At 42.3% G+C, this 21,654-nt stretch overlaps 1 protein-coding gene across 4 annotated transcripts in view; it reads right to left on the bottom strand.

Moving 5' to 3' along the window:
* Window positions 1-21,654, bottom strand: part of ece2b (endothelin converting enzyme 2b) — a 48,638-nt gene that overhangs the window by 5,094 nt on the left and 21,890 nt on the right. For all 4 annotated transcript variants that reach the window (XM_066709029.1, XM_066709030.1, XM_066709031.1 and 1 more), the window contains 13 exons: window positions 19,735-19,879; window positions 19,189-19,404; window positions 8,786-8,910; window positions 7,579-7,725; window positions 6,794-6,859; window positions 5,726-5,914; window positions 3,609-3,751; window positions 3,153-3,267; window positions 2,084-2,194; window positions 1,146-1,244; window positions 859-936; window positions 473-576; window positions 107-217 (listed from right to left, as the gene is read on the bottom strand). In XM_066709029.1, the coding sequence (XP_066565126.1) occupies window positions 107-217; window positions 473-576; window positions 859-936; window positions 1,146-1,244; window positions 2,084-2,194; window positions 3,153-3,267; window positions 3,609-3,751; window positions 5,726-5,914; window positions 6,794-6,859; window positions 7,579-7,725; window positions 8,786-8,910; window positions 19,189-19,404; window positions 19,735-19,879 (1,649 nt within the window). The remainder of the gene's footprint in view (window positions 1-106; window positions 218-472; window positions 577-858; window positions 937-1,145; window positions 1,245-2,083; window positions 2,195-3,152; window positions 3,268-3,608; window positions 3,752-5,725; window positions 5,915-6,793; window positions 6,860-7,578; window positions 7,726-8,785; window positions 8,911-19,188; window positions 19,405-19,734; window positions 19,880-21,654) is intronic.

Genomic DNA, 21,654 nt, shown 5'->3' on the forward strand with positions numbered 1-21,654 from the left:
AAGTAAGAGTTTTTGGTTCCCGAGGACCATGTTATATCGTGTTAGATGTACTCAGAATGAGGAAGTCTCAAAGGCACAAGAGAGAAAACCGATAACTCTGGCTTACTTGGGATGGTCTCTAGCATAGAATGGAGCTTGCAGGATTCCAGCTGGAAAGACTATGCCATTCTTGGTTGGCATGTAATAGGCATTGACTGTTGGAGGGGTCATGCTCCATCTGGGGGGAGAAAAGGGCACAGAACCAGAGTTAGGTCTGTTATTGAAGGAACTCCCCTTCTTATAGTGTCGGACACATTTTTACACATATTATCTCTTATTGTCATTGCAGAACACTCATTTCCTCTGAAATTTGTGCAAAATAATCGAGGGTGCAGTTTATTGGCATGTTACGGTGAGATTTAGTACAGTGTGTTATGGTAAAACAATGCAGTGGAGTGTGGCACTATTTCACAGAGCGGTGCAGGGGACTCACTGGTCTCTGTTCGGAGGCTTGCGGAGTTGGTCAGCCATCACCTTGGCTGAGAAGTTGTAGAAGTTCAGCATGTTCTGGAAAAAGTTGTCTTCCGAAACATCATACTGAACAGAAAGAGAAAAAGATCATGGCAGCTTGTACATTTTCTTGAATCCCCTCCACTTTAATCCATGGTTTCAATGATGCCCCCACTATCATCTCCTGAATCGGCCGTTTGATTTGGTTGGATGCCTTTCAGGTTCTGTGATCTGCATGCTCCACTGCACTCTGTACTGCTTGAGCAGAAAGGCGAGACATATTTACTTTTATCTAACCTTCATATGCCTGCCTTTGCCAATGGAATATAAAGCAGGTAACAAGCTTGGCATATGCTGCTGTTCTCTCACCCCATCATACACATCATCCAGTTCCTTGTTGTCCAGAATGAAGTCTGGGAAACCAATCATATCGTAGATGGCATCAGCCTGGAGGATAGAAGAGAAGTAAATGGAGGTTTTAATAGAGTGATTTTGCTCTCCATTTCCATTTTGTTCCTGTTTTCAAGGATGTGCCAGCTGAACTCAGGGTTTTCTACACCTCATTGCTGTGGCCACTGGTCTTTGTATGCGCACTACACAACAGATGCCCAACTGTTCTCTCGGTCACAAGGCTGCTGATCTCACACACTGCTTACTTTATCTTTGGCTGCCTGACGGGTCTGACTGTCCATCCAGCTGAGCTTGTCCAGGGCTTGTTTGAATGCCGTCCTGATCTCATTAATCATCCCCTCTGCCTGTGGCGCAGACAGAAGCAGCAAGAGGAAAGGAAAAAGGAGGACAGTCAGTATAAAATGATAGACATTTTAGACAAGGGAGAAGTGGCCAGGTCAATAGGTCAATATTTATATACAGTATATGGAAAAGAGAAACTGTAGATTGAAGCAAATGGAAACATCTTGGGGAGGCCTTCATCCAGCAGTTGATCGATACAGGCTGATGGGAATGCATATTATACAAACACACACACACACACACACACACACCAAAAACACACATTTGAGGGGATATGGATGAGAGCAAAGTCGAGAGGGACACCGAAGCAGAATAAAAGAGGTTAGTCGAATGACAGGTTTAACAGGAGAAGGGCAAGAGGGAGAGTTGGAGAGACTACAGAATATATGTTATTCGCCAAAGGCACTTGTGAGTTGTACAAAATAATAGACAGCAGCAAGGTGAGCTGCAACTCCCAATGGAAAACCTTCACCACAGGAAAATTCAGCTATAAAAATACAGAACCACATGGTGGCGCCCAAACACAAGGCTCAGCACAAAAGCAACAAGTGCAATTATTATCCCTCCACATACCAACCTGTAGCAATAAAAAAATGGCATCATTTTCATTCTACATTTGAGTAGCCTTTTAAATTACTATTCCACTTAACTGGTGGAAGAAAAGTAATGTGAGGCTTTTAGGGGCTTGTGCATGTTGACAATTAGTTAATGTATTCAGGAACACAGTTAAAGCTCTGGCCAGATTGTAGGAGTGGTCTGTCTGCCGGCCTTCCTGCCTGTCAGTCTGTGTGTGTGCGTGTTTGTGTGTGTGTGGGAGTGGATGCAGTACACAGGCACTCACAATCTCCTTGCTGTGCCGGTCAAAAGTGGCCTTGACAAATAGAGCTCCCAGCGCAAAGCCCAGCGTGTCATCAGTGTTCCCAATGCAGGTCTGCCACCGGGGTGTGCAGGACTGTGGACACATACACACACACAAAACACACACAGTTAGTAAAGAGAGCACCACGACTCACTTTTATTGCAATGAGAAATACCTTAAGGTACCATGTTCAAACCAGTACAGACTCATGCGGCTTCTATGCCACCATCCACAGGGTTGAAAGGGCAACTTTAAGGGATTTGGGCAAACCTCACAGCACAAGAGAATAAATAGTGATAAAACAGCCCGTTTGCCCTCCTTGGTCTGAATCAGTAAGCACGAGTTGTTACATATTACTGGCAGAGCAGCTGCGGCTCCACACAGTGAATCGTCACATACTTACACATTGATGCTTTGAGAGGCTCAACACCAACGTAGACAATAAAAATTAAATGCATCCTGCCACAAGTGTCAACGTGATCCCTTAGCTTGTGGTACACGTGTCGGTGCCGAGTGCTGTGTTGTGCTGTGCAGTGCAGTACGGTACGGTCTGCTCAGGGCCACAAGGTGTGTTTGGAGAGGCTGCTGCTCTGTCTGGTACCTCAGTGCCTAGTGACCACCTCCCGTTGCCATGGCACCCAGATCAAAATCTCAATCAAGAAGCCCCCCGAGTGGCAGCTTCCTGTCCGTCAGAATCTGCCCGTTAGGTGCGACAAAGCTCACCTCCTCGTTTCGCAAACTCCCTTGACAGCAAGGGGACCTGGGGTGTGTGTGTTTGCATTGCATGAAAGGCAATGATTTTATTTTCCCACAGGAAGATGTCTCAGCAGCACTGTGTATGTATTACAGACATTTACTCGAGAATAACTCCCCATCCCCCCAAGGCACTGCTTTCTTCAATATTGAATTTAGTTTAGTGCAAATTATCACCGCTAGCACCAGGCCCGAGCAAATCTTGTTTCTGCTTCTAAGGAGGTAAAAGGTAAAAGAGAAGTACTACAAAAACAAATCCAACAAATGTACCCCTTGGAATTGTAACGGTCCCCCTCACCTTCTTGGTGCCATAGAGACTTTCCAGCAGCTTGTCCTGTGCGTTCTCAAAGCGCTGGTCCAAACTGGATGCCATCTTCTGCACCAGGTTCCAGATCATGTAGTTGTTTAAGAGGCTGAGAGCACACAGTGAGGAGCCACTTCAAGTCCATCCTTATAAGTGCATCATAATCCAATAACTATTTATATATGGAACCAAACTACCTTTTTATTTCTAAAATGCAATTTAATTTTCAACCCAGGTTAACAATCCTGTTATTACAGTCTGGGTAATAAGGAAACTGAATGTAATTTGCAAACTGTAATCTGAAGTGTTACCAATGATACATTATAGAACAATTCATAAAATGTGGCAGTAGTACTTGAAATGTGTATCAGTCATCCACAGTTTTATACAATGGGGAGAGGGAGCGGCACCCTCTTGACACATTGGGCAGGGCCAGGGTATAATGCTCACCTCTTGTCGGTCTTGTTGATGAGCTCCGACACCTGCTGCAGGTACTCCTTGGCGTATAACACCACAGGCTCGGTGTCATTCAGGTCTAGAGGAGACAGAGCCGAGGACAGATAGTCTAACCAGTCCACTGCTGGAGCCAGGAGCTGTGGACACAACACAGAGCAGCACCGGGAGACTGGAATTAAATAAACAGGCACTGTAACAACAATGGCTTGGACAGTCACCAGACATGGATCTCCCTACGTGCTTGAAAGGTATCCTTGATTGATCCCTGCTATGGTATTCCACTTCCTGGAACTCCCTCATACAGATTGTGAAGGAGAGAAGTTGCTCAGTTCTGCCTCCAGGTATACAGCTGCCAGGCAGCCAGCATAAACACCTTCAAGCACTACAGATCTTTCCACAGGCACATGCTTGTATGTGTGATATACACATGGAAGAAGTGGAGGACTGGCGAATGCAGGGAGCAGACCCTTGTTTTCTTGTCTTGGACACCTTGTTACAAAGCGTAAGGACAAACATTGACCGTGATGGTGGCCTGAGGGATTAAAAAAAAAAAAAAAAGTCTTATTTTGCAGATCAGGACAAATGCAGAGTGTTTTTGTAGCATTTCTCCAAGACACCTCGAGGAAGTGCAAGAGTTTGAGCAGTGAGGCTACTTACTGAGGCTACTCTCCAAACCCCATTTCTTAGGTAACTACCCACAGACACTGTGCAGTGATTTAGGATACAAGAACGATATATATTCCACCAGGTTTGCCCAGTGAATGGTCCGTTTTAAATAGTATTTGTGTCCGCCCGAGGTAAATGCTGGTGTATATATGGATTTCATGGGCACACCTAGCGGCAGTGAAACACACACCGCTCTCACTCCCAACTTAATCTTCACTGCAGCTTTTATAACTCCTCTCTGAAACTGGATCACTTAGCAACTGCCACCATGGAAACAATAGAACCCTTCAAAAAGAAAAACAAAATGGAAAGTCCTCTCCAATATTAGTACCATGAAGCATGAACAGAATAAAGCCTGTGTTCACCAATCTTCCTCCCGTCCAGGGTGGGTAATGCACTATACATCTTTCTACAGTTGCCAGTCTGTTCCATACAAGAATAATAATAAAAAAATTTTTTAGTGCTGCCTGCACTGTCCAATATACAAGTCAGCACTCCCCACCACCACCTATCCTCTCTTGTTCTGGAGATATGGTTTAATACAAAAAATAAATCTTCCTCCAGAATTTTAAACAGCTTGGAGCAGCCAGTCTCCTCCTCAGTTGGCGGTCAGGCATTCCACATTTCCTGCATTATTTTACACTGCAATAATTGTTCATTTTACCAAAGGGTGTTTGAGAACTACATGTTAATCGTTTAGCTATGCATTGCTCTCAGTGCACACCTGTCCTATGCAAGCAGTTTTACAACTTCTGGAACCGATGGGAGAAAAAAAACAATCTGTGTACCTGGAGATCTTTAGGAGCGAACCAGGGGATTTTTTTCCGCCTGACTCGTTAAGATGTCAATATTATTCCCTTCTCCCATAAAACCATCCAGTGTGTTGTTTGGTCTGTTCCCCGCCACCCCCTTCCAATATTTTTATGATTTTTTCCCCCCCTCACTGAACCACCTCACCTTCATCTAAATTTGAACATTCTGTGTTTCTAATCAGACTAAATCGTTTTTCATGCGTGTGCTCGTATTGTTCCGAGTTCCCTCCCAAGATGAACAGAAAAAAATCTTCTGTAACACCGATTCATTTACCCTTTAACAAAACAACTGCCTGCTCTTTATAACAATACATTCTGTGTCTAATGCTTTCTTAATCAATCATTCACACTGGGAATAGTTTCTTCAGGAATAGCTTAAAGCTTAGCCATTTAGACATTTCTGAGCACTATGTGTTTATGGTTTCAAATGTATTTTGATTGTTATACACCTATTTGCCATTGCATTTCTGGTGTGGTCTGCAGAAATCACCTCCAAGATTCACAAGATCCAGAATTTGGACTTGCAGGAACGAGGCTCAAATACAATATAATCACTGTGCAATTAACAGCAACTGACAGAGATGCAGATGGGACAGAAACAGACGGCTTGACGTGGGTGGGTGGGTGGGTTACCTGAAGGTCAGCAATGCTCATCTTGTGGTAGATCTTCTCCTCGTCTCTGCGCTCATCCTGCGGCACGGTGATGTTGGCCAACATGGTCTCGAAGTCCAGGATCTGCTGCATTTGCCCCCGTGTGGAGTTCCGGTTGCCCCCCAGCAGCAGGCCCAGCTCCACCATATACTCCAGATAGGCCTTCAGGACCTGCAGGGCACAGGGGCACCTCAAACAATCACATACACAGCACGGGCACCTTTCACATTCTTTGACTGGTCAACTTCTCAAACAGATGTTAATGGGAAAGGCATAAGTGCTGGTAAGCCTTTTTAAAATCATTTTACAAATAGTTCAAAGTGACATACAAGTTCTAAAAGTAAGTTTCAGCAAAACAGAAAACAAAACAGACAGGCTTTTTATAAAAGGAGTGTGTACATGAATGTAACCCCCTCCCCACCCAGCTCAAAACAGTCCAACTGTGGGAACATTCCTGCCCAAGTTTCCAGCAGGGAAAGAAAACAATGCACAAAAATAAGGCTCTGTAGATATGGGCTTTCTGTGCAAGAAAAAAAAAAAAGTTGATTCTAAACTGCCCTGCAGCTGGATGTGATTATCTGAGACAGCTGACCTTTCTCCTTCACTGCAGTAGCTCAAGCTGTGCCAGGCTGGGAGGCTGGGGCTGGGGTAGAGCCCTGCCTTCACAAACACAAAACACTGCAGACAGCCAGCACACTGTCAGTATCAGGGCGCCAGTCAGCGCACACGCCCGAGCGTGTGAGTGTGGGTAGCACAGTGCGACTGTCTGTATGAATGTAAAGCTGGGGGGGTGATATTTACTCCAGTGATTGTGTGAGTTCAGAGGAGCATATGAAGTGGGCGTGTCTGTCATATGTGATGGTGTGAACCTGTCAGTGTGCTTGTGTACTTAAGGAAATGCATTTACATGTCATTGTGTGGGTGTGTGTGTGTGCGCCTGCCCCAATTGTGCTGGTCTGAGTGTGTTGTGGGGGTTTGGGGCAAGCAATCCTCAGGGATAACTTTTAATGCAGGTGCGTCAGAGGGACCCTGCTGTTCACTCTCCCTCACCTTCTCATTGGCGGTCTTGTTGAGGTAATAGTCACGGGAGGGAAGGAACAGCCCTGACTGGTCCACCTGAAACAGAAAAGATTCATTGATTCTCACTGGCCTGGCAGAAAAACAATCTGTGAGCATCTATTTTCAACTTTGAATTAGTCAAACCAGTCAGTGGTATTGTCCATGAATGAGACGTCCTATAAACCCAGAACTTGGAATTCATCTTGGTTTGCATTCTCAAGATTAACTTTACATACTCTAAGACCAGTACCATACAGGGTTTGTAAACCAGGAAGAAAAATCTAAGGGGTAAGTTTCTGCAACATTTTATTCAGCCTGTCTGGATGGGAGAAGGTCAAGACAGTCAGATTTAAATGAGAAGCAGATTGCTCAAGCCAGGTTTGGTGGGAAAAGAAAACACTTTAAAATACTTGCGATTCCACTCAGCTAAATGAGAAATGAGAGCTGCTTTAAATGTTCTTAATTCCTAGCAATTTAGCTTTCAATCGTAATCAGACAGAACATTTTTAATGCAGGTCATGTCTTCTGGAATCACTACAGAGAAGATTTTTATTTTAAGACATTACATACAAAACAGACCTGTTATTTCAACCAATTTATTTCCAGTCTTAAAACAGCTTACCATGTATACTGAAATGAAAAAAAAAAACTATTTTGTCTTCCTTCTCTGTAGTGTGCAAGACTTACAATGGAAAACCAGGTACCATTAAGACATAATGAGATTTAACAGTGTTTTTTGTAGACTGCAATCTGATCTTTGGCCCAGTGACCCTGACCTGGATGACGTTGCTGTTGGAGTTCTTGGGGTCCACACTGACGCCTATGGTGAAAAAGGGCTGAGCTCTATAGGGGCCAGACACCGTTTTCAGAACCTCCATGAAATTATCTTTCTCCCAGGAGCCAGTGACGTTCCAGCCGCCTATCTGCAGAAACACACAGATTGTGACTTCACTCCAGTTAGTTTCTTGAATCCATCCAGAATCTTCGCTGCCTTTCCCATTGTATTTAAAACTGTTATAGGTTCTGGATCAACACTCTACTGCGGGGAGTGCTTCATTCGCCAAAGAAAACAAAACAAGCACACAGTAAAATTCAAGAACATGAAGCAAAAGCCTGGGTTATTAATGGGGTGTACTGTCCAGGCCTAGGACAGGGAAAATGCTGCTTTAAAACAAAGGGGCAAATGACAGAAAGGGGTAACATCAAGTGCAATGAAATGAAAATATGCTTCTGCCATGATCTACTTCTCCAGTTTTAGAATTCCTGAAGTAACAATACATGTACCTCACATTCCTTCACTGGCCTATTAAGAGGTACTATGTTCCTTTGTCTTTATCCTACATTGGCATTCTTTTCATATGCATTTTGCGGTCACTTTTCAAAGACATTTCCAATACCTTTATTTCTGGACATTATCCATGCTTCCATCAACTAAGTTAATGTACTGTAAGAACAGTCCAAGAATCTGCTTGGGTAGGACAAAACGTTTAATGAAAATCATCCGGGACTTGTTTATAGAATCGAAAGGTCCATCTTCAGAGCTGGCTCAAATGTTTTTAATGTAAATACAATATGTCACCAAAAGGAAAGAACCCACCACTAATGATCCATTCCAGAGGCATTTTCTTTTAGAGAGGTTGGTCTCTGTGGCCAATACAGTGAATGGCAGCAGTTATGTTTTAGTCAACAGCTTATGCAGAGGGAGTTTGCATTGAGCGTCTGTACAACATGGTAATTAATCATCTCAGAGTTGGGTGTATAACAGCCTCATGGAGAATGTCTCTTGGTTGAAAACACTTGGGCTACTCAGTCCTGATCTCATAAATCACCTCTGGAACGAACTCGAATAAAAATCTAATAAAGATAGAAGTTGTTTTCAAGCATATGTAGGAATGTGGTGAACAATTTATTGAGAAAGGAAAAAATGTGACTGCAATGGCTGCAGCAGGGGTATGTGGGCAGCAGTGCAGCCCGCTCTCTTACCCTGGCGATGAGGTCGATGAGCGGCTGTGCCCCCAGCTCCTCGATCTTCTGCTCATTCAGGCAGGACAGGTAGTAGTGCTGCGTCTTCCGCTCTGCCTCGCTGCTTGAGTTGAAGGTGGCGTTTTCTGGGCAGTGAAGAGGGACAGACACCAGTCAGCATTGACAGCCTTCATACAAGTTATGGAAGGGGTGAAAATAAGATGTGTGTGTGTGTATGTGTGTTAACTTCCCACCCAGAAAGCACTAGAATGTCAACTGTGGTAATACTATCAATTTCAACTCAATTAATTTGGAACTGTCAACCTAATTTTTGAAAAAGCAATAGAGCAGAAAGGATGGGACATGGCAGAGCTGACTATTTGGGGAGATCTGGCATGGCACAGCTGCAGACTCCTGTATACCAACCAACAGCAGGTGTTCGGAATTTCATGCCCATTATCTTACGTTGAGAAAATATACATTGACAGACGTGGAGTGAAAAATATATATATACACATGCCTGTGGCCTGCGGCTCATATAACCTGATGTTAAGATGTCATATTGAATTTAGCATGGTGACATGTTTGCTTTATGCATAAGTCCCAATAACACATACAGACCTCTCCAAATGCCACTCTAAAGAACCCTGAATCACTGGAAGTAAAAGCATCACATTTATCACATGGAGACGTGTGTTCGCGTAGGCAAATGGAACAGACAATTTTCTGACAAGGTTAGAAGATTAAAAAAAAAAAAAAAAAAATTGAAAAGAATGAAGTGTTCCTGGACATGCGTGGGCTTCAGCACAAAAATAATTATCATCATAACAACAATAATTCCCAGCTCACTGCCAGGCAGAGAGAAACTGAAGAAGAATGGACAGCCGTCTTCCCAGCAACCCCTTCTCCAGGAGCAACAAAGACCTGTAGTAGTCCTCCAAGGACACGTTGCCAAGCAACCCAGTAGCTGCATGTTAAGTATACAATGGCAGAGAAGCGAAGGGCAGGGAGAGGGCAGAGGGTGTGTGGGTAAAGGGGATGAGGGGGTTTTCAGGATTAGTTATTTCTACAGCCAAAGGGGGCGACTTTTAAAGATCAAGTTAGTTGGCTGTGGAGATGTCAAGACCTTCCCTGTCAGAGAGAATTAGATTATAGTGGGTATTATTAGACTGTGGGCTAGCATGGGCAAGCTTTTGTCTACACAAAGAGTGAAAGAGGGAGAGAGTGAGACAGAGAGAGAACAGCAAACCAACCTTGGACCTTCCAACGTACTCCACTGCAAGACTTTATTGCACCTAATTCTTAGATATTTCAGTGATCTTAAGTGGCAGGGTCAATTAGGTAATGAAGGATTAATAAGCAACTGACGTAGTGGATAGATCAAAGCCTAGCGATACAACAGAATGCAACAGGACAAAAGTGCCAAAGTTGCCCACCGCTGCATCAAAGCACCCTGCTTATTCCGAAGTGCGAATGATGCATCTTTCAAGTTCTCTGAGCCAAGTGCACAGAGAACAGGGGACACAAGCAGATTTAGGGACTAAGAGCGTGAAGCACTTCAAAAAAAGACTCAGAGGTGAATGGTCTACTGAATTTCACACAAGCAATACGAGCGAACCAGGGCCTCTTATTCATAACCTTTCACACTGAGCAGCCCAGTTCAGACCAGCATGATAGGAGGGTCGTTTGCACGGTTTAATGAACAACAACTTGGAGAGCAACAAGCAGCAGGCCTAAAACAGAAGCAGGACGTGCTCAAATTTAAATCATTAACATGTTTCATTACAGCAAGCTTCACTGAACATCGGTGCATGCACTACAGCAGCTCGGCAAGCTGGCCCTCTTCCCAGGGTGATGGAAAGCAGACCCTACCTTCTTCTTAGCCAATTACCAGCCAATGTTTACTGTCACTACCCCATTAAACAGGTTATTCCGTCACTAATCTGCCTTACTCACCAGATGGGTTTTGTCTATTTACTTGCATTCAAAAAACAGGAGAAGAGGGCAAAAAATAAAACAGACTGCAGTTTCTTACAGCAGTTCACTCTGCCCTGTCTTCCTTTTTAAGGCTTTAAGTAAGGCAAGCAGCTCTACTCCTAGCACTGAGATAGCAAGCCAGTTCCAGCATCCCCCTAACTGCACTTATAAGTTAATCAGTGACATTACTCCTTTGGGCTCTCAAGAATGTATATAACCCCCACATCCATGGTGCTGGCCTATTGCATGTTGAGTTGAATTGGGGCCCAAAGCCTTGCCTGAAACAGTGGCTCACACCTAAGTGCATCACAGTATATGCTCTGTTAAGACCTCCATAGTTCTCTGCGGGGGCCCATTCTCCTCTGCTCTTCATTGCAAGATTTATTTAATTTTCAGATAAACTTGGCTAGGAAGCTTCATGTTTTTCTGACGAAAATCTCACAGTTGGGTGGATGCTCGTAGATACTACACTGCAATCATAGTGGCAACGTGTAGCACAGCACAGAACAACTTTAACCTTTAAGGTCTGCCCATAATTTGTTCAGAATAAGGCAGGACAAGATAGAAATCCTGAAATGAAGTTTAACAGTATAAAACCTGGAGGTTACAGCTAACACGCAAATACATTTCACGTCTTTGTAAACAAAGTCTAACTCATGACAACAGCCGCCAAGTCTGCCCTTCTAAGATACCTTGGGCATTTACTGCAAGTTTAATCAGAAGCAGATGAGAAGGCGAGAGAAAGCAGAAGCTGGAGATGGGAATCACGCAGAGATTTATGCATGTAAGCAACCAAGCCAGATCAGTAATGCGAAGATTAAAGGATGCCCTCGCAGGATCTTGGTTTAAAATATGTTGTGCCGTTTCTCATCAGTTTACAAGAAGGGTATTGCGGACCTTGGAGTTCTTGGTCCAGAAGGCAATCAGCGCAAGGTTGATTAAATTCTTCAGAATCCAAAATGGTACTGACAAATTTCATCTGAACTCCTCATTTGCAACCGTTCTAATGTTCTTATAAGAATCAAAGTCCTGTTGTGAAGATGCTTGCAAAAATCAACTACTAAACCAACACTAGCAATTAAGTAATTAAGAGTTGGGGAGAGTACAAAAAACAGAAGGCCTTGTATATCTCCAAGAAATTAAATAGTCTAGGTTTGACTTTTAGAGAAAACACACATTATCATTGTAATGAGCTGAACTGCATTATGAAGAGACGGCCAGTGCACGAGTACAAAAACACAGGTTCTGTTCCTGCAGCCCATTAGCACTTCCCAACTCAGTATTCACTGCATGTGCACCAGATACTGCCAAGCACTTAGCGGTCTGCTGTAGGAGAGCACAGTTGCTTAGCAACACAGATACGTTTTCCTCTCTTTCCTGTGTGTGTGTGTGTGTGTGTGTGTGTGTGTGTGTGTGTGTGTGTTTCTTTAACTAGCACTTCACAACAAGGCCTTTTATCACCTTGGTCCTTGGTGCGTGTAAACGTGTGCTCACATTCGGGAGTTAAAAAATAAATAAACAAAAACTAAAAACACATTTGTTTCTTTCCAGTCCAATGCTCGGCGTCTTGAAAAAGAGCTACATGATGTATTAAACAAATAACTGTTTATGAATCAGTTTCTCCCCCACATTGTAAAATCCTCACCTACAGGGTTATAACTAAACTATGCAAAGCTTTCCGATTTCTCTGACATTACTGGGAATCTCAAAAAGGATCTTGGCACTGTATTACATTTCAGCTTCTGTCAAGGCACTAAATAACGTCATAATTTTCATTAACTTACATAAATATAATTACAATCTTCAGTAACATCAATATACTGCCATGTGGGAGATCTGCGTTGTATATGCATTTTTCCTTCGTCTGCATTAAAGAACCAGTGGCAACACCTCAAAGAACATATTTTACTGTTCTCTCGACAGGCCTGGACAAAATCCAGCTTTCAAATGAATCTTGTAGGGCCTAATTGAATTAAAAGACATCATGGTAATATATTCCTGTAGTAAATCTTATCCTGAAGGTACAGTTATTGGATATGCTTGTCTGGGCAAGGGAGACAATTTGCTTGGAAAGTTGTTTTTATTGGGTCACGGTGCATTCAAGGTCATGGTTGTTTGAGCAGCCAATGCGAGATCAAAGTGTTGAGCAACACTATACCGTTCCCTTGTAGCCAAGCTTTATAATGTTTCTAAAGTATCTTCAACCTAAATCTTCCAGTTCTTTGGATATGTACCTACTAGACATATGGGCTTCCAATTGTTTTTGTGTTTGCTGTATTTGTGCACGCAAGGGATTGAATTGCGTTTCCTCTACTGCCTTTTCCCCTCCATTAATCAGTTCATTTTGGGAATTATTTCTCTGAACTTGTAAAGTGGTCTTGTTTGTTGTTGGCTCCATTTGCTACTGCAGCTTCCAGCACCAAGTCTCAAAGCGGTCTCTCTAAATTGCTACAAACCCCATTTTTTCTGTGGAAGATTGAGAGCTAAGGGGGCTTTCCATGTTTCACAGTCCATCAGTAAGAGTCTTATGGTGACCCCCACCCCAATACACAAAATCAAATACATTTTCCTAATTTTAGTTTTTCCATGCTCTACATCACTCACTTCCCGTTTCACATTCCGGAGCTTATCTATTTGAAAATGCGGAAACCTGCAATTACCACCTACCACAGCAGTTTAGTCTAGGTAGTTTTGCAAGTGGACAATGTTAAAAGGCACTTGCAGCAAAGAGAAAGCCTTATTTTATTCTCGCAGCACTCAACAGGCTGGAGTCAGAGAGCACTGGTACACCTCTGGGCGTACAAATGCAAAATTGGATTCCTTTTGCGACACGGGCTACACCATCCACCACACTGCACCAATATGCCAGAATAATGTTGGTTATTTTTCTTGTTGGTCTAATTTGGTAAATAAAGAACTGTAGGGAATGATTCCTGTAGGTAACAACAAGAGCCTCCTCCCCAGCTTCGGAGAGTACAAGCAGTCATCTAGGAATCACTTAATTTAGGATTAAATGGAGCGTGCAGCACAGGAGAGTTCCATGGCAAGCTTTATTTATAGGTAGTCGTAATACTGCAGGTTTTTCCGAGTTCACGTTCAGAGGAAGACATTAAAAGGAAGGCGTTCACAAATGCAGACTACCTGTTGTATGGCAAGCCAAATTATCATTTAGAGATCTCTCTAAATCATTTAAAGATATCTGCAAATCATTTAGAGATATCTGCAAATGACTTCCCAAGATTATCACTTCCTGTTAACTTGTTCATTCATTTCTATGTAACTGAATGAGGAAACGGGAAGTGATAATCTCAGCCAAAATACAGGAAGTCATTTGAAGATATCTTGAAATGATTTGCAGATATCTCTAAATGATTTAGAGATAGCTTTAAAAAGCACCTTATTTAGATATCTCTAAACCATTTGCAGATATCTCTAAATCATTTATAGATATCTTTAAATGATTTAGAGATATCTTTAAATATTTGAAGATATCTTTAAATGCATTTAGAGATATCTCTAAATGATAATTTGGCTTGCCATACTGTTGACAGTTACAAAACACACACGTATTCTGCAACTCACACACAGTTATATATATGAAGACAAAAAACAAAAAACAAAAAAAACACTTAATCATGCTAATATAAAATTAAAAACAAACTTGCAGTCTAACTTTACGGTTTTTAGCATTCAACTTCTGTGGACAGATCCTTAGAAAGCCTTGGGCAATAGTGCACAAAAATTAAAGCAATCGGAAAGTAAACTATCTCCTGGTTAACTCTACGAATAGATTTTAGCAACTAATGCAAATGCAAAATGCTGTAGAGCTCTGGGCACAGTGCCTTTAGAGAGGACTACTAAATATTTGATGCCTGACTTCAGCAGAGCACTCTACAGCGTGAAAGTTTAATGGAAAAATAATTGTTTGACTTAATCAGCGTTTAGATACCATGGTCGGTGTACGCCTGGTCTAATGTGGCAATACGTTCCCACTGCTCCAGCGATAAAAACACAATATTTCCTGCACTGTAACCACAGCCCTCTTCCACAACTGACTGCACAACTACACACAGAGATTGCTTCCTACCCTAAGACAGCACTATGAGCAGTACAAGTCTACTCCTTAGGACTCCTTAAATTCCACACTTTTGACAATATACCCAAGCATTTTGTTTGCCTTTTATTCTTCCCCACATTGTTTGGATGAGGATTGTGATGAATCCACATAAACTCCTAGATTTCTTATTTCGTTATTTCTTCCAGTTCTATTCCTCCCATAGTGTAATTATAGTGGATATTTTTGTTACCTGCATGTAATACCTTGCACTTGTCCACATTGAATTTCATCTGCCAGGTGTCGGCCCACAACTGAATATTATCTAAGTCCCTTTGAATAATCTGTGCTGCCGAAAATCTGCCGAGCCACCTATTTTTGCATCATCTGCAAATTTGACAAGTTTGCTAACTATTCTAATATAGATTAGAAAAAGCAAAGGCCCTAGTACTGATCCCTGTGGAACTCCACTAACAACCTCACTCCAGTTAGAAGCAACTCCTGTAATCGACACCCTCCGTTTCCTATACGTCAACCAGTTCATAATCCATCTACTTACATTACCCAGAATGCCTACAGCTTCCAATTTGAGGATCAGTCTTTGGTGTGGAACCTTATCAAAAGCTTTTTGAAAATCTAAGTATATAAGATCATATGCTTTCACGTGATCTACAGCTGCAGTTGCATGTTCAAAATGCTTTGTCTAAACCCATGTTAATCATATTCTTGGTGATGGTCTTCATTAAGATGCTCCTGTATTTTCTAATCGTTTTTTTTTTATGTTACAAGTAATGCAGGTGAGACTGACTGGTCTGTAATTTCCTGGCTCAGTTTTGTCCCCTTTCTTGTGGATAGGTATGACATTTGCAGTTTTCCAATCAGTTGGCACATCCCCTGTTCAAAGCGTCCATTTTAGTTAGCGTCAATTTTAATAAATAATTTCCCTAATTTCTTTAAATACATTTGGAAATATACCATCTGGCCCAGGTGATTTTTGTTTTAATTCTGCTAGTCCCTTTATCACCTCCTCTTCATTTATCCTGGGGCCAGATTAAATCAAAACCCACCTGCTAATAGAAAACTACAGAACTGTACTCAGTTACAGCTTCATTTTTAGTAAGATGCCACTTTCTTCTAATCATAAATGTAACTGCTATGAGGTACAGGTTTGTAGTTTGCTATTAGCGGGTGGGTCAAATTTTGATTTAATCCGGCCCCTGATCTCAAAGTTCGACTGGTCCGATTGCATATTACCCTGCGTTATCTGTTTTTTCTTTTGTAAACACCTTATTTAGAACATTTGCCACATTTTGTTTGTTTTCGAAGATACTTCCATTTTTAGCCTTTAGCCATTTCACTTCCTCCTTAATTAACCTGTTGCGGTTATAGGATTAAAATGTTTTTCAATAAAAGTTTCTTTGCATTAGTTTTATCTCCATGACCTATGCTTTTTTCCCCATTTCCCGCTTTGCTTTCCTGATCCCTTTCTTAACATTGTATGTTCTCTTCTCTCTATATCCCAGAAAGCATGTCAAGGAACGCATTAGCATACAAGCCAAATTCAAGCACCCAATGTTCGACCTATGGAACTGCATGGACTTTTATCACTTTGATTCATGACTTCATGAAACCAGTATAAATTCGTGACTAAAGCTTTCACCGGAACACAATGTGGGCCTTAAGGAACAATAAAGTCACTATTTCAATTAATCCTTGAACTTGAAGATCATGCCATGCCAACCTCTTAAAAAGACAATATGGGACCTCAAGATTGAACATAAGCAAATATTTTACATTGAGCAAGAAACAAAACTAAAAAACTATACAGAGGAGATAACAGTATAATTATAGAGGAATAGGCTACTTCATACAGTTTACACTGGGGTGTAATATTTCCAACTAGAAATCTACGTGCACTTTAATACTAGGATGAAGAGCAAAATTTGACAATGGCAGCTTCCACAAAATGATCCAAGGTACCAAACCTGGTAAGTCACAATCAAGCTACTTTAATATGTAACCTTACCTTGATCAGTTTATATTTCTAATGTGGAAGAAATGCAAGTTTTTGGTCAGTTTAACTAGTAATTTGCTCATTAACAGGAGGACGAGACAACTGTGGTTGTTGAGGTGTAGCAGGGAGAGGCTTTCATTCTATAAGAGCTCTGAATTACCAATACAATTATCCACTTAAGTCAGTCGTCACAAATGCATTTGTTGCAAGGCCTTTGAGGAAAATAGACAATTGTATGGCAATCCACGTAATCATTTAGAGATCTTCAATTGAATTAAGATCTTTAAATATTTAAAGATCTTTAAATTAATTAGATATCTATAAATTGCAGATCTTTCAATGTTTTGAAGATATCTGCAATTCATTTAGATATATCTTCAAATCATTTGAAGACATCTGGAATTTAAAGATATCTGAAATACATTGAGAAATCTGCACATTTCCAGATATCTGTAAATTACTTCCTGTATGTTGGCCAAGATTATCACTTCCTGTTAACTCATTCCGTTACATAGAAATTAATGAACGGGTGAACAAAGGTGATAATCTCAGCCTACATACAGGTAGTCATTTACAGATATCTTGAAATGATTTGTAGACATCTCGAAATAGACAGGAAGTAATTTCTAGATATCTTCAAATTAATTTCAGATCTGTAAATGTGTGCGTGTGTGTGAGTTGCCTTGCTGTCCCTAGTGTACTTCACTGAGCCACACAAGAACAGTCTGCTGCCCCGATGACTCTCCCCCCTCCAGACATCAGAGCCAGACCTTTGCAGTGCTGAGCTGAAGGCACACTCCCACGCACTGAAGCAGGAAAAGGAGTGGTGGTGGGGGGTGTCTCATCTCTCAACCGGCATCAAAGCAGACAGCACTGTTAAAGCTAGAGGGCCTCTGCTGGTGCCCTCTGGCAAAACTACCCTTTGGTTCAATCTCTTGTGCATGTACAGAGTGGGAATGTTATAGGTGTCTGATGAGAAACCGTGACACCAGCCTCAAATTGTTTGAAGAAGTCTGTACACAGTGCAGTGTTCCCAGCATGTGCAGACTGTTGTGTATACTTCTCCAGTCTTGGTACATCCTGGTACCACAGTGGGAAAAAAAAAACACAACAGGTCTGCTTTGCCATCACCGTTTTGCACAGAACAATCCCCAACAAAGCAAGGCAAACTTGACCCACCAAACCTCTGCAGAACTATCTCTGCCCTTTCCATTCAGCAGCAATCTTCAGGATTTATTGTAGCAGGGTTATGCCAAAGGTCAACTCTTTATATCCATATACTGCATTGCACAAATCGCATCATGGGTTTTGATGGTGGTGTGGGAATCACCGTTTTCATGTTTGCCTGGCATTGTGGTGTTTACAATGTACTGCTTAGATGCTGAGAAGGCCCCTATACAGTATTCCAATAATGACAGCTGAAACCATGACTCACAGCAGTGAACTGCCCCTCCCATGCAAGCATGAAATTCTCCCAGAGCAGTCTGGTGGGCTGAGATGGTGGGCGGTGAATGTGCTGTGCAAACGCCAGGTGTGTTTAACCTAATCACTGTGGCTTCAGACCATTTTCTCTTCAACTGTACATTTCTAAAGTAAATATGCACATCATCTTCACAGAGTCTCCCCAGATTTGTTTTCTGCCTTACTTTTCCAGATGCATGATCCTTTGAGGTCAGCACCCAAGAGAAGAGAGGCAGAGACTGAGAAAGTAGAAATTCCTGCCTGACATTCAAAAGCCCTTTCAGTTATCCACTTTAAGATACAGCTTAAAAGTATATTTTAACACATGCATATATACAATCCCTCGGTAGCCCTTCATTAGAAAATGGCCTGCTTTGACAGATGTTGCCCCAGCCTCCTTGCCATATATATTCTATTCTGCTCTAACATACACACTTTCATCCAATTTTCATCCAGTAAAACTTCCCAGCTTGTGTTTGTTCAATATCTACCATCTGGACCTCACTAGGATCATTCACTCACCCTCTCACTGTCGAGAGAGAGTAGGCGTGTGTGTGTGCTATACCTACGACTATAGATTAGTTTAGTAAGGATCAGCGAAACTCAAGGAGCTGAAGTGTTTTTACATCAAAAAAGTAGGTCTGTTATATCGACCGTGTAAAATTCTCTCTATATGAAAAAAAGGTGTGGGGATTCCCAGATGTTACACCATGGTAAAGCAATACTTTGTTCACACCTTAATAGAGACATAGCAACCAGGAGAGGCAGGAAGATAAACACAAGTCCAGGCACCAAAAGTGAAGCGATGAGATAGAGTGCGTGTGTGTGCTCGTGCGTGTGTGCTCGTGCGTGTGTGCTCGTGCGTGTGTGCTCGTGCGTGTGTGTGCACACATTTTGGACTTGTCCAGGCCCACTCACCGAGCAAGTGTTTGAGCACGGCCTGATTCTGGTCCCAGATGCTGTTGAACGTGCTCCAGCGCGAGCGCCCATCAGGCAGGGGATTCTTCCTCATCCAGCCCCCACAGGCATACTGGTAGAAGTCCTGGCAGGGGTCCACACTGCGGTCCAGGGCCTCCACGATCTTACTGGCCACTGTGATGCAGGCCTCCGTCAGGCACAATGTGCGGGCAGGGTCTGGGACAAAACAATATACTCAGTTTGCTTTAGAAATGGATCTAAAGCAGCCTTTCATCGCATTATGCAGATTAAAAAGACCACACACAGCAGTCTCAAAGGGAGTGGAGCAAATTAAATCAAAACTAACATATATAAACATCTTTGTTTCACTTGAATTCTACTCGGGTTAAAAGGATGTCTACCTACACATGTATGGCAGCAGTTGTGCCTGAAATGGGAGTGTGTGTGTGTGAGAGTGATTAGGCTGCATATATGTATCAATGTCTGTGCATATGGGTCAGTGTGTATCTTTACAGGCATGTGCCTGGGTATGTTTGTGTCCCTTACCTGAGCTGTAGCGCACCCCCAGGGTCACAGCACAGCCAAAGAGGGCCAGCAGAAAGAGCAGCAGGAGTCCCGACAGCACCATCTCCAGCTGAGTCCGCCGGCCCAGGGGTCCCAGGAACTGGACACCACCCTTGCGGAAACCAACCTGTACCACAGGACATCATGCCACACCCAGGGAGAGAGAGAGGCGAGACGAGCAGGGTTATTCCAGCACAGTTTGCATTAAGTAGCAGACGTCTTCAGCAGCATATCTCAGCGAGTGCATGCTTTAGTGAAAGCGTTGATGGAAGAGAATGTGTATGGAAGCACATATAAGACTGAATTCAAAGTTTAATGCAAAATGGAAAATCATTACGCAATCCCACAATTACATAATCAAGGTCCAATTTATAATCACATTATTTGCGACAAAATTTAAATTTGAAATTTCATATACAAGTACACACATTCACTGACAATTTTAAAACGTTAATGCAAAAGCCAACTGCTATTTCAAAGACTTGACCCAGTTTATTCAAACAATAATGAATTTATGAAAAGGGGAAAACAATGCCCCTCTTTGCAAATACATGTCATAGCTCTTACACCATTTTCCGCACAAAATTAAAATGTCAAATGCTATTGCAAATACATTATCATGGTCTACTGACCTCTGAACTTTTACACACCAACCAGAACTAGACCAACACACAGCTGGGAGGCGTCCTCTCTTTTTTTTTTTTTTTTAATGCAGTTATGCCAAAACCAAGCCCCATTTCTCCTTGGGACATGTTTTAGCCTAATAGACCTGGGTCATTGCTCAACAGCTCAAGAGGAAAGTATACATACTTTATACAGTCCTAGGCTCTCACTAAACCTCCTTTTTGAGTGAGGCTCTCTGAATCTATCCAATCAGCACTTTCAAGCTGTTGACCAATGACCCAAATTTGTCCCAAATAATGCGTGCATAAATGGAACATGATTATGCAATTATGGGATTGCATAATGATGTTCCATTTTGCATTAATATTTGAATTAAGTCCTCTCTATGCTTCCATACATGTGTTTGTGAAGGCTCAAATGTTAAGAAATAGGTTGGAGGATAGTGTAATTATACACAGTACACATGCTGTAGGCCTTTCCAGCCAGCAGGAGCCAGTCTATGCATGCAGGGGTTTTAATAGGGTGTGTGCGCACGTGTTTTGTGCGCAATCACTTCTGTGTATGACGTAGAATGCCTCCATATGCATGTAAATAATTTATGAGAGTAAGCATTTAGTTTGGGAATTCTGCACTCGAATACATGCATTTCTTGTTTTGTTTTTTGTCTTTTGGTTAAGACCAACACACTTCAAGCTCTGGCAGCATGAACACAGTCAGGACTCAATACATGTGTTAGGTCCCATAGCTTCCTTTGCAAGAGGTCACCCAGCTTGCAAATGTTAAGAGCGCTTTTTTTCAGTTTAAGTGCACAGCTAAAAAAAAAAAAGAATTTTAAACCAGAAAACCGCAAAGAAAAAATTCAGCAATGGTGCTGTACGAAAACTGGCCTGGAGTTCTGGATTACTCCATCAGGTATGCGTAAAGACAACATCTGAAGTTTTTAACACTTTTTCTGGCAACTAAAAAATAATAAAAATAATTCAACTGAAGGCACTTACTAGGGTCGGCTTGTGTGTAATGTGTGACTTGTGCAGATCCCTTCCAAGTTCCTGTTAACAGAACATGACCCAAAACCCACTAACCACAGACCTTCCCACCCCCTCCCCTATAATCTGGCGTGAGATGCAGTCGGCCGTTTGGTCCAGCAGGACAAGAGAAACGTGGACCCGTGTGCGGTTGTTTCCCTGCAGGTGAGGATGTAGCCCTTTCCGCTCAACATGCCAATGAGGAGGCTAGCAAACGCAGCGATCTACCAGCAGCAATCAGCACCCCTGCCCT

This window comes from Amia ocellicauda, chromosome 7 (genome assembly GCF_036373705.1).
Source record: "Amia ocellicauda isolate fAmiCal2 chromosome 7, fAmiCal2.hap1, whole genome shotgun sequence".
Classification (NCBI taxonomy): Eukaryota; Metazoa; Chordata; class Actinopteri; order Amiiformes; family Amiidae; genus Amia; species Amia ocellicauda.